The sequence below is a fragment of the Branchiostoma belcheri genome, unplaced genomic scaffold (assembly GCF_001625305.1).
Source record: "Branchiostoma belcheri isolate BF01 breed outbred unplaced genomic scaffold, Haploidv18h27 scaffold246, whole genome shotgun sequence".
In the NCBI taxonomy this organism is placed as follows: domain Eukaryota; kingdom Metazoa; phylum Chordata; class Leptocardii; order Amphioxiformes; family Branchiostomatidae; genus Branchiostoma; species Branchiostoma belcheri.
In genome coordinates this window covers 172,483-188,884 of record NW_017803850.1, presented here as the reverse complement: position 1 = coordinate 188,884, position 16,402 = coordinate 172,483, and the positions used below count along the sequence as shown (strand labels likewise).

Here is a 16,402-nt window from a genome sequence, read left to right as displayed (position 1 = left end):
CAAGACAAGATGATGCAAATTAGTCTGAAAGCTCCTGTATTACAGGACAGGAGCTTAAGTGTTGTCTGTCCTCGGGGCTGGGAGTGCCAAATCCCAAGTGCCGGAAAGATCGACCCGTAGCCCCCCTTCCCTGTTGAGGGTGGGGTTGTACATTCTTTCATATATTGCCTCTTTAACACCCCGTTGGCACTCCCAGCCCCGAGGACAGACAACACTTAAGCTCCTGTCCTGTAATACAGGAGCTTTCAGACTAATTTGCATCATCTTGTCTTGACTTGTCTGACCTTTGTTCCTTTTTCGACTTCCAAAAAAATTTGTCTTCACTTTATTTGCATATCAATCAACAGGTTGTGTATATAAACCTGCTTTCCCCTCTGGTCTCTCAGTCACTGACGAAAGCTAGTGGATACTAGCTGAAACGTCTGACGTTTTCAAAATCATATCCAGTTGCTTGAGTAACTGTTTTTTGGCATATTCTATGCATTTCTTTACTAGAATATCGATGTGTGGTACCATTGTGAAAAAAGCATTTTATCGCTTGTAAGTTATATTTAGACAAAGAAAAGTGGGTAAGTCCCAATTCTATACCTAGTGTTGGAAGTTACAGTTCAGTCTTTATTTCATAATGATTTGTACCAACACAGATGAACTTTCATGCTAACGAAGTTAAAGAAAAGTTGTTTACAAGCGCGTCATCAATTCAGCGCCGTGTTTCAAGAGATAGATACCGGGAAACAAACTTTTCTTGTTTTTGAATATGTCTTTTACAAGTTCATCCTTGAATAGCCGACTGAAAATCAAACAGTTTGATGTCTGGTCCTTCGTTACGACACAAATCCGTGAGATTCTCAGCAGCGCGATCCATAAGTTTGGCTAGAATTTTAACTGCAACTAACAAAATATTGACCCCAAATCACCATTTTGCTAAAAAATTCTTGCGTGACGAAAGAAAAATATTGTGACTTTGTTATGTGCGGTCCGATCAAATATAGGGGGTTCGCAGGTCCTGCAGCGCTTCACGCCTCCGCCGACTTTCTTTTCTCGAGTATTCCCCTGCTGCCACCATGAACATATCAGTACGTGAACCAGGCTTTTAGCTAGGGGGTGTCCAGGGTGTCTTTTGGACGCCCTGTACTGAAAATAATAAGAAATTGGACGCCCTACTTTTTGGTAGGACACCCTAAAGACACCCTACTTTTCCCACTCCCAACCCCTGCCATGCACACATGCCTCCCTTCAGCCTTACTATAAATACAAAAATGATGGTTTACTGAAGGAAAAAACTCAAATTTACACCTGAAAATGCAGAAAGTAGTGTTTGAGAGCATTATGAATTTCAAAAAAGCCCCCCTAAAATCTTGCACTCAGCATGTCTTCACTGTGCATAGCATACAATAAATAAAAATGGACGCCCACTAAAAAAATCCTAGCTAAAAGCCTGACGTGAACACCTCGATTTTTCTCACACCGTGAAATTTTGCCAACGTGAACTCAAAGTGAATTACAGTACCTACCCAAGAAAACATGCCTTTCAATGCGAAATGAGCAAAAATTTGCTGTCCCTAAACCCAAAAAATGCAACAACATCTCCAACGTCCGAATTGTATTCGGATTTTGGAAGCGGTGCATAACGCGTTCGAATCGTTCTATGGAACATTTGGAAGCCCGGGCCGTAAGCGTTAAAAACCCCCGGGCTGTACCGCTACTTATCACACGGGCCGGAACACCCGTATTGAGCGTAATCACGGCCCAGGTATGACATAAAGATTATTAGCTGACTGAATCAATTTGGTCGACTTTTCCCCAGTGGGAACATTCCCTATCCATGCAGCTCGATCCAGCCCAGCCACATTTGTATGATCCACCTAGCGAGGTGGATTGTAGCTGGGCCTGATATAGGTGGCAGATCAATTCAGTTAGCTAATTTATTTGGCTTGATCCAGTACAAATGTATCCTAGTGGAGAAGGAGCCTAACAGTACTGTACATTATAAGTTGAATATATCAGTCATTTTACACGTAGGTTATACCTAATGGAAACCTGGCACACTGGTGAGTTATCTTTTCCTAATTTTCTTAATTTTTGCTAGTCACAGAAAGAAATCAAAGAAAGCTAAACGTAATTCAGGCGGTATACTGTTTATATACAACTAGAGTCCCACGATCTCATACCTTCGCCAAATGATGTTAATCTTTATGACTGACAAAGATGATTCCTTCTGATTATGCAAATAAAATCCTCATTTGTATTACATTTATATTATAATATTGTATTATAATATTGTATTATATAGTTGATCGTATTCTCCATCAAAAGACAGCCTTATCTTAACAAAGAAAGCCATTCTATCATTTCCTCATAAATTATGCAAATGAGGTCCTTATTTGAATAAGTTATGTTTAATGATGTTCACCTTCACTTAACTTTCAAATGCCCCAAGTATGAAATTCCAGGCATTTAGCATTATGGAATTATAACATTTTCTCATTAATTATGCAAATTAGGTGTTAATTTACATAATGAATATCTGCCTGTGTTTCTCTCGTTCTCAATTACATATGTCACAAGCTTGAATAGTCCTATAATGTAATGCACCTGATTTATAGAATTTCCCCATTAATTATGCAAATTAGATCCAGATTTGCATAATTGTCGCATAATTATGTCAAGCGTCACTTGAGCTACCTTCATACCAAAAATCACGACGATCCGTCCACCAGTTCTTGAGTTATCCTCTTTTGAATATTTTCAAACAGATAGCCCTGCAGTTCCTGAGCAAGCCGCTAGGGGGCCCAAACTCATGTCACTTCTTCCCCACCATGAGAGCTACCTACCATCCTAATTTTGTCACCCCAGCATGTCTAGATCATGAGATATCAAAACCGGAAGTTTAGCTGCAGTACCATAACAAGCCGCTAGGGGGTCCAAAATCTAATCATTTCCAGGTCTCATCAAGACCTACCCACCTACCAAATATCAAGATAATCCATCCAAGCTTTCTCGAGTTATGCTGTTGACAGACAGACAGACACACACACAGACACACGGCCAGGAAAACATAACCTTCGTCAATTCTTGGCGAAGGTAAAAAGCAATATAAAGGTCTAGTCACTAAATTGGGAAGTAAAAGCGAAGATATCCTCTGGGTTAAAATAGACAAACGGTTATTTAATCATGATAAAGATATATATTTAGCGTCTGTATACGTATATCAGCCCAAAGGATCCACCATGCACAGTAACAGAACATACAATATTTTTGATATACTTGAGGAAGAAATAGCATATTTTAGGCCACACCAATTTAATTTGTTGGTTCTCGGATTTTTTCAGAAAAAATATGAAGCGACAGGGCAAAAAAAAATAAAAATAAAAACAGGTCTAGGCATCCTATTATAGGCTTAAATGCTACAAAATGAGCCATGAAGTCAACACAAAAGGCTGGGTTAAAATTTAAACATTGAACTTTGAACTTTTAATCAAACCACTGCAATGATAGATGGGAAAACTGTAACAACTAGGAAGAAAAGGACTTTCCTCAACTGTTGGGGGCAAAGCATGAGCATTTTTCAGTTGATTCAGGACCAGAATCAATTTTTTTTTTTTTGCAAATCAGAAAAAAACGAAGAGGCGAATCCGAGAGCCAACAAATCAAATTGGTGTGGCCTTGATGACCTTGGTGAAATTCTGGTAGGTGGTGACTTTAATGCACGAGTAGGCACAATACCTGTATTGAAAACGACGCCCCTATAGATACGCAAACTCTCCCCATTAGCTACGATTTTGACCACCCCCTTTCCAGAAACAATATAGATGATGGGCAACCAAACGTTTTCGGGAAAAGCCTCATTGACCTATGTATAAATAGTAAACTTAGAATCTTAAACGGCAGAACATCTGGCGACCTCCTTGGAAAGCCAACATGCTACCAACCTAAGGGTTGTAGTGTTGTAGTTTATGTTTTAGCTAGTGAAACCATCCTCCTCCGTAAAACGACCTTCTTTCATGTCCATGCGTTATCACCGTTTTCCGATCACTGCAAGATTTCCTTATTGTTAGAGAGCAGCCCCAACTTAAGGCCACACCAATTTGATTTGTTGGTTCTCGGATTCGCCTCTTCATTTTTTCTGGTTCTGAATCAACTCAAAAATGCTCATATTTTGCCCCCAACAGTTGAGGAAATTCCTTTTCTCCCTAGTTGTTACAGTTTTTTTCGTTTGCTCGCTTTCCTACATGCTCCCTGGTCCGACCTACCGACCGTCGTTTGTTCGTCCTACATCCGGGCTACTAACGTTGTCCGAGTCTCGTCATTGTGTCTGCGCTTCGTGGTCTCTTATGCAATGAAGCACTCAAGACTGGGCTACTATCAAAATGCCAACATAGCTCTACGTTTGACACAGATATACATTTCAAATATAATTTCACGTTAAAATGTCGCCCACGCGAGTCCTAAACGGACAGAGGTCACACACTGCTTGTCGATGCATATATTATGTTAATAAGTGGCAGTACGGCGTATTCACGCTAGCGTGCGCATGAGAGCAAGGCCAGATAGGTTTGTGTGCGTTTGTATTATTTATGTATGGTGAAAATACTTACGTTTTGAGACGATTTTCAACGACTTGGAGCGTATGATTGTGTTGTAGAGTACTTCATAGAACAACGAAGCTCTGTAAGACTTTCCAGAGATTGTGTATATATGGGAATAATATTTTGGTGCATGCCTTTGATTCCGCATGCCGTGATGTCAACACGTTTTATACATACTCCTTTTAAAGGCTAGCTTTCACGGTCAATCTAAATAGCTCGACGGGGAGCGAAGCTGAATGACAATGGCGGTGTCTACCCGAAGTGAGTTCGATCCCCGCTGCGGAACTTTTTTTTAATTTTCTTTTTAACAGACGCTGTTTTGCTTTTAACACTCAAAAACTAATTATTCAAGTCTCGACATATGGGTTTTTTAATTTTCTTTTTAACATCCGCTGTTTTGCTTTTTAACATTTATGTATGCGGATAATATTTTGGTGCCTTTGATTCCGCATGCCGCGATGTCAACACGTTTTATACATACTCCTTTTAAAGGCTAGTTGTCACGGTCAATCTAAATAGCTCGACAGGAGCGAAGCTGAATGACAATGGCGGTGTCTACACGAAGTGAGTTCGATCCCCGCTGCGGAACTTTTTTTTTTAATTTTCTTTTTAACAGACGCTGTTTTGCTTTTAACACTCAAAAACTAATTATTCAAGTCTCGACATTTTTTAACATCCGCTGTTTTGCTTTTTACCATTCAAAAACTAGTTGCTACTACTTATTATTTTAACATTAAAAAACTACTTACTTATTGTTCTTTCCATTATATGGGCAAGTGTCGCCTGATATTGCATTCTTGAGGATTAACATTCTCGCTATGGGTAATATATTACATGTAGTATGGCCATTGACAAGCTGTCAATATAAAAAAAACATGCACAATTGAAATCAATTGCTCCTGACATCACTTAAGAAATCTTTGTATTTCAGATTTAATAGTTAAGAATCTAATTTCCTCACTTAAAAATGATGTGAACTAGCTCCTAATGAGCATCAGTTCTGGTTATTTTTTCCTAAACTATCTACATGCCAATAGTGACAATCCCAATGTACATGTGTATGTAGTATAGCATAGCTAGTCAATCAGACTTTATCATCACTTTATCCCAAAAAAAAACAACATATTTTTTGCATACGATTTTGTTGTGCAAAAATACAACGGCGGTAAACGACAGCTTTTTTTAAAAGCACTTGTTCCATCTATCAATGCAGTGGTTTGATTAAAAGTTCAAAATTTATACTTTAAATTTTAACCCAGCCTTTTTTGTTGACTTCATGGCTCATATTGTAGCATTTGGGGCTATAATAGGATGCCTATTTTTATTTTTTCGCCCTGTCGCTTCATATTTTTTCTGAAAAAATCCAAGAACCAACAAATTAAATTGGTGTGGCCTAACCGGAACAAAATAGAATGTAAATTACCAACTCGCCCATTTCATAAAATTGTCTGGAATACAGACTCAAAGGAAAAGTTTATCAAAATTATAAATTCAGCAATGTTCTCCTCAAAGATTAACCAAATTATGCATAAAAATTATGAGTCAACGCCAGAATCTTTAGACACTGTGTTACAAGATTTTATAACCCCGCTGCAGGAGGCCGGAAGAAAGTCTTTGTCCTTGTGCATAACAAAAAAACAAAAACAGCAGTGCAAGAAACAAAAGAGTAGAAAAAGATGGTTCGACCAAACATGCACATCGGCCAGACAAGAACTAAAAAACTTAGGTAGACTACTCTCCAAAGACCCACGTAATCCATCCCTCAGAGTTTCTTATTTCAAAAAGAAAAAGCTGTACACAAGACTTATACGCAAAACTAAAAAGGAATTCAAAAACAATTTCCTCAAACAACTTAACTCATACTCTGATAATAACCCGTCGTCATTTTGGTCACTCCTGAAAGATTTCAAATACAACAACAACAACAAGATGAAGACTCAAGAACCAATCTCCGATGAAAAGCTCCATGCACACACCTTCATGGAAGAGGAATCCAACCCCAACGTTTCAATATCACCCGGCAGCATCAAAATGGAAATTAAAAACAAACTAGAGTTCCACGATCTCATACCTTCGCCAAATGATGTTACCCTTAAGTTAGGCCTTGATGAATGTTGATGATTCGCATTAATTATGCAAATTAGTCATCATTTGCATAAACACTACCTGCCAATGTTCTTCTTCTTCACAATTACACATGCCACATGTTTGAATAATCATATCATGGAAGGTAGCAGATTTATAGCATTTCCTCATTAATTATGCTAATTAACTGCCGATTTGCATAACTATTTTTATATGTCAAGCATTCTTTAAGGTACCCACATACCAAAAATCATGATGATCCATCAATGGGTTCTTGAGTTATCCTCCTTCGAATATTTTTCAACGAATGCTTCTGCAGTTCCAGAACAAGCCGCTAGGGGGTCCAAACCAATGTCATTTCTTCCCCAGCCAAAGAGCTACCTACCATCCAAATTAAGTGACCCTACCATGTCCAGATCACGAGATATCAAAACCGGAAGTTCAGCTGCAGTACCACAACAAGTCGCCAGGGGGTCCAAAATCTAATTAGTTCCAGGCCTCATCAACACCTACCTACCCACCTACCAAATATAGACAATCCATTGTAGCCTTCTTGAGTTATCGTGTTGACACACACACACAGACACGCCAATGAAAACATAACCTTCTTGGTGAAGGTAAATATCAAAGTTAGAGAACGGCCTGAAAGACAATCCTCTAGACAGCCAAATTCTTAGTACTGAGATCAGTAAAGCAATTTCAAAACTTAAAAATGGAAAAGCACCTCAGGTAGTGATCTAATTCTCAACGAAATGTAATAGTGTTCCCCACACACTCTTAGTTAGCCCCTTACCAAACTTTAAACCTTTTTCTTTCGTCTGGTTATTTTCCCCAGAATTGGTGCACTAGCCATATTATCGCCCTACACAAGGGCGGGTCAAAAGATGACCCTAATAAATACAGAGGTACGTGTATTTCGGTAACCAGCTGCCTAGCAAAACTTTTCACATCAATTCTAAATACACGATTAACAACTTTTTTAGACGACAATAAACTCATCTCCCCCAACCAGGCTGGCTTCAGAAAACAATTCAGTACAATGAATCTCTTTGTCTTAGACTCTAATTACGAAATAAATTATAATAGTCCATGGGCCGAGACCGTTTTTTGTACCACCAAGACGGACCAGTGCTACCATAGATTTTTTGAATCTGCAATAACCAAAGTTTATTTTGATGTATGATAGCAAGTCTGTATGAGTAGCTTTCTTGGTCTAATCACGTGACCAAGTGACGTCATCAAAATGGACCTCGTACCTTGGCACGAAATCCAAAGGGCCGGGAAAAAATATCAAACATCAATAATTCTCGGCGAAAATTGGTTTGTAGACAAAACATGCCACAGTAATCACAACACAATAGATTTTTTGCCGATATTCTGCATTTTTAGGAAGTTATACGCCTTTAAACTCCGATTTGATAATCAGCCTAATGGGGTGCAATGCTTTAAACACTCATAACTACAGATAGCATTGACCGATTTTGTTGATTTAAAGCCCAAAATGCAGCGCATAATATGGCCAATCATCATAACTTGTTACACAAGGCCCCATAGGTAGCCTGAATAAATGCCTGATTTTGGAAAGTAAACAATGTGTTTTTACTCGAAAAATTACCCTCAAAAAACGGTCTCGGCCCATGGACTATAAGGGACTGTACGATATTTACCGGGGGGGAGGGCCGGTCGTCCGGGGGTAGCGTAAAAAAATTTTCCTAGGCCCTCCCCCCAGGTCAAAATTTTTTCCTAGGCCCTCCCCCGGCTCAAAAATTTTTCCTAGGCCCTCCCCCCGGCGTGAATCATAGAGAGTGAAATTTTGTATGGGGAGGACGAGATTTTGATTGAAAATTTTCCCCGCATGAAGCGCCGAAGGCGCGAGCGATCGCGCCGCAGGCGCCACTGAAGCCCGAGTAGGTCCGACTTTTGGCATCGCCCCCCCCCCCCCGGAAAAATTTTGAATTTCAACCCATGTTTTGCATGTTGAGGGGCAAATTTGGCAGCATAAATTTCACTGGTACATCGAGCTATTAAGTCAGTAACGTTACGGTCAGTCAGTGTAATCGAAATAAAATCTAGCCTACCTTTCGTCCACGAACGTCTTCCGCGTCAATTTTATTACAAACAGGGAAACAATATTGCCAAGTTATGTGTTGTTTTCAATTAACTTTGGAGGGACATAGATATAAATGTTCAAATAGTCCTTGGTTTAAAAAAAATACCAAATTAATCCGTCGACATCCGACATCCACGCCGAGAAGTTTGAGCGAGGCGGGACCAGCGGGTCACCTTTGCCGACGCACGCACACCACTGGGAAGGGTGCGTTGAACGGCGAAAATTAATTTTCAAAATCTTCAGACAAGCCTTCCCTACATTTTTGATCGGTATCGTTTCGATAGCCGCGATTGACACGGCTTTAATCCATGTAATTTGGCTGTGTAGTCCAGTTTCGCCGATTCTGGCGAAAATGCAAGATTTTGAAGAGGACTGTGGGAGATTTGGACGAATACATTATAATAATAGGGATGGATATTATTGGAATGTAAAATTGCCGATTTCAATGACCGGCAAATCGCTACAAAATGTATGGGACAGACGTTAATCATGTTTTGAAAGTGTATAAAAACGTTGTAGAGTTAAAGGGATCTTGCAAAAATTTTTTTACCTAGGCCCTCCCCCAAATTAAAATATTTTTTCCTAGGCCCTCCCCCCGGCTCAAAATTTTTTTCCTAGGCCCTCCCCCCTCAGACGACCGGCCCTCCCCCCCCGGTAAATATCGTACAGTCCCTAACATCAAATGCCTTTATACATGTTTCATAGATTTTAGAAAAGCATTTGACACAGTCTGGAGAGAAGGACTCCGTTTCAAATTACTAAATTCGGGAATACGGGGGAATTTCTATAAATTAATCTAATGCTAAGCTTGTATAGTAAACCTAAAACCTGTGTCAAAACAAAATCTGGCCTTACACCTCCTTTTGTGACTGATAAGGGTGTCCGACAGGGGTGTAACTTGAGCCCCACCCTTTTAAATTTATTTAGTAATGATATAAGTGAAAGAGTTAGATAATCCAGAGTGTATGCCACCTACTTTATACAAACTACATGTCTCTTGTTTATTGTATGCTGATGATGTTGTAATACATTCAGAATCAGACAAAGGTCTGCAATCGGCCTTAAATAGATTGAGTTACTGTAGCTTTTGTGATGAATGGAAGCTCCAAGTAAATTTGAAAAAAAAAAGTTGTTATATTTAACAAAGCTGGCCGTTCCTTTCCAAAGCAAAAGTTCTACTTTGAAAACAACACAATAGACAGCGTTCCCTCCTACTGTTATCTAGGCCTAACCCTTACATCATCAGGTAGCTTCACCCTAACTAAAAAGCAGTTATCACTGAAGGCACGTAAAGCCATTTATAGTTTTAAATCTATCGTCCGTTCATCAGTCTCACCAGGTAGCCTCCTAAAGATATTAGACACATGTGTAAAGCCAATTCTAATCTTCTGTACGTATGTCAAATATGGGGGACTGAACAACAACAAGATACCTCACCTATTGAAAATGTACACAACCAGTTTTGTAAAAATATTCTCTGTGTTTTTAGAAATAGTAGCAATGTCGCCTGTAGAGCAGAACTAGGTAGATTTCCTTTAGATATAGATATTTGTATATATATACATTGTAGTTAAATTTTGGTTACGACTAGTACAAATGGATACAACCTCACACCCCCTTCAAAGGGATGCACTCCTCTTACAGCAAAGCCTTCCAACAAATACCCGTAGACGGACTTTATTGCAACGTGTTAAAGGTATATTAGATCACAATGGATCCTTTTCATGGCATTCTGATAACTCACATTGTGATCCTGAACATGTTGTGAAAATGCTGAGAAGGAGACTTACATATATGCATATACAAACATTTTTTCATACTTTGTCAACTGATAGTGATAGTCACAGTGGTAAGTTAAGATTTTATGCAAAATGTAAAACCATGTACAACATAGAACGATATCTTGATATTGTAGATTTTGAACTACGCTCAGCCATTAGCAAAATTAGAGTTAGCGCCCATTCTCTGGAAATAGAGAGAGGCTGGTATAGAAGACTACCTGTATGTGAAAGAACTGTCTTGTAAATATACAGTTAAGTGTAAAGGCTGTGGAAGACAAAATACATTTTATTTCAAACTGTTCATTCCATAACAACTCTCGAAATGAATTAACTATTCAAACTTCTACAATTTATCCCAATTTCTCTAAACTTACAGACCAAGAAAAACCATTCTTCTTTTCACTTCTCAAAACCCACAAATTTTGGAAAAGGTGGTACATTACGTCTTTCATGGTTTACAGAAGAGAAGTCAAACCCTTCAGACATAGTTTTGGACATAGTAATATCTATAGTTCTAGACAGCTACTTTTATCATGTAGACTTTATAGTTATTTTATACTCTATTTCATTGTTCTTTTGATATGTTTTGTAATCTGCAATTAGCCTCCGGGCTCAAATTTGCAATAAACTTTTAATTTTTTTTTTATATTTTGCTGTTTCTAAATCAAACATTAAATATAAGTGATGTCATTTAGGATTCATATAACATATTAACACTAAATGTCTAACAAAATCAAATATCGGGAGCCCAAAATACACATTTTTGTCAACGTACCAAGACTGGAGATACGGTTGTCGCCGAGGGAAAGAGTTTTCAGCAGTGGCAGACCTTGGAAAGCCCCTGGCTGTATCCTGGACACGTTGGACTGCTGGATCCAAAGGTACTGAACTTCTGGGCTGTTAGGGAAAGACCGCTCCGAAATGGTAGAGGAACGGACATGCTTGATGAAGATGGATCGCGTGGCTTTGACAAACCCGGTTGGTATGGCGTCGAGACATGCGGGGAAACTGTACGTTCCTCTGTACCCAATCCAGCTGCAGGGGGATCCTGCCCAGTTTTTGTCTGGACAGCGACAAACGACACTAAATGGGGTTATGGAGCGACAGCTGTTAGGGCAACGTAAAGCTGGTGCCCACACGAGTAGTAGCTGATTGGAAACCAGGAGTAGGAAGTACAGCAGTGCCTTGTTTTGCACCATCGTGGTCACAGACTTCTGCTGCAACACACACTGAGCCTTAGATGTTTATGTTCCGGATATAATGTCCACACACACGTTTGCTTGAATTATACATTTTCATGTTTTACAATTATTTATATTAAATACGTAAGTCTGAGCCACATGCATATTAATGAGAGTCCTTGGGTCTCAGAAATGCCCACCTGCAGTCTGCATTTTGCAGATCGGAGACATTTTGATATCATAGAAGAAAATCATTTTTTTGGAAACAGTGAAAAATTTATTAAATGTGACTCTTTGAAAATTGTGCCCAACATTGTCATCTATATCTGTCAATATGGCCTGATAGCTTTTTTCTGAACAGAAGTATAACATGTGAAAAATGAAAGAACATTACCAAAACAATGAGATACAATGATTTATTAACAGAAATATACGATAACACCCTCAGCTTTAAGTTTGGAATTCCACTTTCTCATTTCAACAAGCTTAGAATTAAAGTTATAAAGATTGAGCTTTGTGCAACAGAAAGAGGGAAATCACCATACATGTAAATTTTTAGTCAATCTCGCCATCATTAATCAGATGTGTGATGCACTCGCTGACTCTCTGGAAGTCAAAAGCACGATAATGTCATCTGAATTTTTACAATTTTTGTAAGTAAGAATAAACATTGGAGCATTTTGTTGGGCCAGACCAGCAGGTCAAGGAAAACATTGTTATCTTTGAATTTCACTTCCTTATTCATAACCAATATTTACAATATTGAAGATACATTAAATTTTGTTTGATATTTGAGTGGGACTCCTTTGCTACTCTACAGACTGCGCTAGTGCAGGTATTCGGAAAAAAGTATCTGGAGCCCTAAAAGTGTTGTCATTATAATTATCATCAGCTACAAAAGCATTGTAATAAGTTGTTGTTGGTGAAACATTAATAAAGAATCTCAATAGACATATAACTCAGTTGCTCAATATCCTTGCACATTTTACTTAATAATATACAGACATTTTTCAATACTCATCATTATTATTACTCTTCTTTGTCCAAGACACTTGACGAAAAGTGTTGTATAATACCCCTTGGGCATGCAACTTATAGCCTGGTATCCAGCCTTGTTAGCTTTAGTCCGTCCGCTACCCAAGATCCGCTCTTGGGTAGTGGACTAAAGCTAACAAGGCTGGATACCAGGATATGCAACTTACACTTTTTGTATTGTGAACCTTGAAATAAAGGTTGTTTGTATTTTTTTGTTTCATATTTTTCATTAGGGAAAAATACACCAAAAATTGATAAATCTCAAAACTACTTCTCAGTATAGAATCATTAGCTGTCTGTTGGAAGTGCACTAATTTTGGATTACCAGCAAGCTTTATTAATATTTAACACTTCCAGTGAAACTTCCCGAAACGCTCAGAAATTAATCATACCGCTTTCAAACGGCATCTCTTTGATCTGAGCTCTCAGTCCTTGAGGGGAATACATGGCATACATGTTATGATGGAAAGTGCCAAAGGGATTATTTCTCCGTCTTATGAGACTCATTTTAGATAAAAGCAAGACGGAGAAAGAATTCCTTTGGTGTTTTTTTTAATCAAGGCTGAGAGCTTGGATCAAAGCGACGCAGTTTGAAGCGGTATGCTTGTGGGGTCTGTTCAGACTTCTAAAACAGAAATCATTTTAACTTGCATTTAATGGTACATCCATTTTACACTTTGTTTGATTTAAGTCATTAAAACCTAGTCTGACAAACTTCCTGAATCTGATTCTGAATTGAATGAAAATTAAAAAAAAAAATTTTTGTATTATAATTGGTTATTTCTCAGTCAGTGAAAAAACAGTACTGAGTGTTGGGCTATAGAGTATGTTGCACATTGCATTAAGAATTAGTATTAAGAATTACAAAATAATGTAGGGGTTTGCTTGGGCAAAAATGCAACATACATAACAGGCTCAGCTGTCAAAAAACGCTACACTTCATCAGGATGGCTTGCTCTGACCTTTGACATATACATGTAAGGGACACTAAAAGTGTTATTTTCGTTTCAGGACACACTGGTCGGTATCTGCTGTTTGTGTTGGGCTGCAGTGTGCTGTTCTGTGCTGGTCACCTCATCACACAGGTCGTTCTGCTGGCCACTCCTCCCTATGGACACATTTTGGGAGAAGCATGTCAGTAATGATGTTACTAACTCATGTACTGACCTGTATCCAGGATTTTGAATGGGGGGGTTCTTCCCACTGCTTGAGAGACCAGCGAGCGCCAAAGGCGCGAGGTTCCTAAGGGGCATGCTCCTCTGGAAAATTTTGAAAAATGAACCTTCTGAAATGGCATTTCCTGCATTTTTTTTTAAGGGATTTCAAAGAAAAAAATCACAGATAACTTTTATCAATGACAAAATTCGTAGCGATGGGAAGATGACATACTCGAGACGGAATTCGACCGGTTTCGACTTTAATTCAGTCTTTATCAAGAATCAATGACAAAGTGAGCAGTTTTCCTACGATTCCAGCCTCGCTGGTGACACGAATCAGTCCATCTTTTAAAGAAAAATCTTGAACCTTTAGATAAAAAGTGGACCAAAAAGTGGACCTTTGGGCCTTGGGGGGGGGGGGGCGAACTCCCCCTGGCTACGGGCATGTAACTATGATTTGAAGTCCCCACCAATTAAATTTTTGGGTTTTCGGATTTTTTTTCTTATTTCAAACTTTCTTTGGTTGAGCTCCCTCTCAAACCAAACTTGAAAGCATTTCCTATTGCACTCTGTCATCCATCAGATCTCTCTCACTTTTAGCTCTTAGATTATCCAAGAATCTTACTTTCCGTTCCTTTGACTAACTTAGATTGTTTCAAGATGCCTGATACAGTAAGAAGTCTCATTCTGCACAACTTTATTTTCAACTACATGTACATGTAACTTTTGTTATACATGTATTTAGTGATGATATGGCAGATCCTGGTACAACTGGTCATTAATAAGTTTATTCCAAGGAGATGTTGAGGCATATTTCAAACATCCTTGTGTAGCAACTGGCATTGATCAACCTTTTTTTAGAACGCTTGCATGAAGTAATGGCCCAATGTTAAGTTCCATAAAATGGATTCAACAGTGGCAAAGATTTTCACAAAACAATTATGCACATTCAAAAGGCTTATTCTGCGTTTTGTAAGTCTTTTCGTTGTTCTCACAATTATAGAGAGTTTTTGTACCAGTCAGTCCTAACAAGGACGTTATACATGTATCAAGAAGACAGTGCACGGCATTACCCACTCGCTGCACACCTTTGTTTCGCCAGAAGGGTGATTTAATAGCTAGGTGGTGTTAAAAAAAATCTTACGGACATTATCAACGTTACCAACAATTTCTAGTTTATTTTATTTCCCCCAGTCTCTCTATTGATCCTGCAAAGATCTGAGAACCATGGAATTCAATTGGTGTCTCTTCTGCCATCAACTTCGTGATTGTGTATAAAAGCACAGTTATGCTTCTAAACGTTTATTCTGGTCCCACCACAACAAGGAACGTGAAGATTGAAATGAAATGAAATACCTTTATTGTATACATTCATGCCACGACGGGCTAGGTACAGGTCAAGAAATAACAAACACATAACAAACGTACATGTATGTAGAAAAGTGGAGGGATGCACTACTTAGATATACATTGTACATAGTACATACATGTACATGTAAGGAACATACAAGGATACTATACTAGGCTAATACATTAAGTGTTCTTGTTACTGAGCTAGTACAGAGTGGTCAACTTCTTACTTTTTTGTACAGTGGAAAATGTGGGAACAGATCATGTTTGTGATACAGGGTTTGTCTAGACGCATCAAAAATGTAAATTTATCGTTTGCATTTAGGTGTTCAAAGTATGGGAACTTCTCTTTGATATGATTAAAAAGGACATTAATTAATAACCTTGGGATTAGGATGATGAAGGAAGTGAAAGATAGCCCTAAGCTTATCATAAAGCCTATCTGTAGATTTGAAGGGAGGATATAAACTATAGAACTCCACTTACATGACACATGTACATGACAGATAGTGTACATTGTATCATCCTTTGATGGCCAACAAGTTACTACATGTAGAATGATAGTTGTAAAATGCTTGAGGTTAACCAATGTCTGAAACTCACAGCCTAAAATGTTGCAGTCTGATGCAATTTAGAATTTGGAATCAGACTATTCCTGACTAGTACTGTGTACATTATGCATAGCATAGTTAGACCTGGATTATACAGTGCTGTCATGACAGTTAATTCAGTTTCTTGTTTTCTTAAACAGGTGACAGTGGAGAGAAAGTGGCAAGACAGCTGGGATTCCAAAGGTGGGCCAAAGCATAGCACAGAATTTAAGCACAAAAGTTTTTTTTACATTTCAGGAAAAAATAAGTCAAACTGTACAGGGCTCAAAATAGACATGCACATAAATGAGGGGGATGTGGACAGATGTCAATAAGGTTGTTGACCTCTGTCGAGAGACATATTCCCAATGCGAGCATAAACAGTAGACCACGGCTTAACGTCCCCCTAAGGAGTAGACCACGGTTTAACGTCCCCCCGAGGACTTTGACTCTTTCCAGTAGCGTGCATTGAGTCAATGAAATCACCAACATGAAAACTCCACAGCACCCAAAAAGATACACCC

The 16,402-nt window shown here is 38.7% G+C and overlaps 1 protein-coding gene across 8 annotated transcripts in view; it reads left to right on the top strand.

Moving 5' to 3' along the window:
• Nucleotides 1–16,402, top strand: part of LOC109471295 (piezo-type mechanosensitive ion channel component 2-like) — a 110,278-nt gene that overhangs the window by 13,648 nt on the left and 80,228 nt on the right. For all 8 annotated transcript variants that reach the window (XM_019770582.1, XM_019770583.1, XM_019770587.1 and 5 more), the window contains exons 4-5: nt 13,793–13,915; nt 16,040–16,082. In XM_019770582.1, the coding sequence (XP_019626141.1) occupies nt 13,793–13,915; nt 16,040–16,082 (166 nt within the window). The remainder of the gene's footprint in view (nt 1–13,792; nt 13,916–16,039; nt 16,083–16,402) is intronic.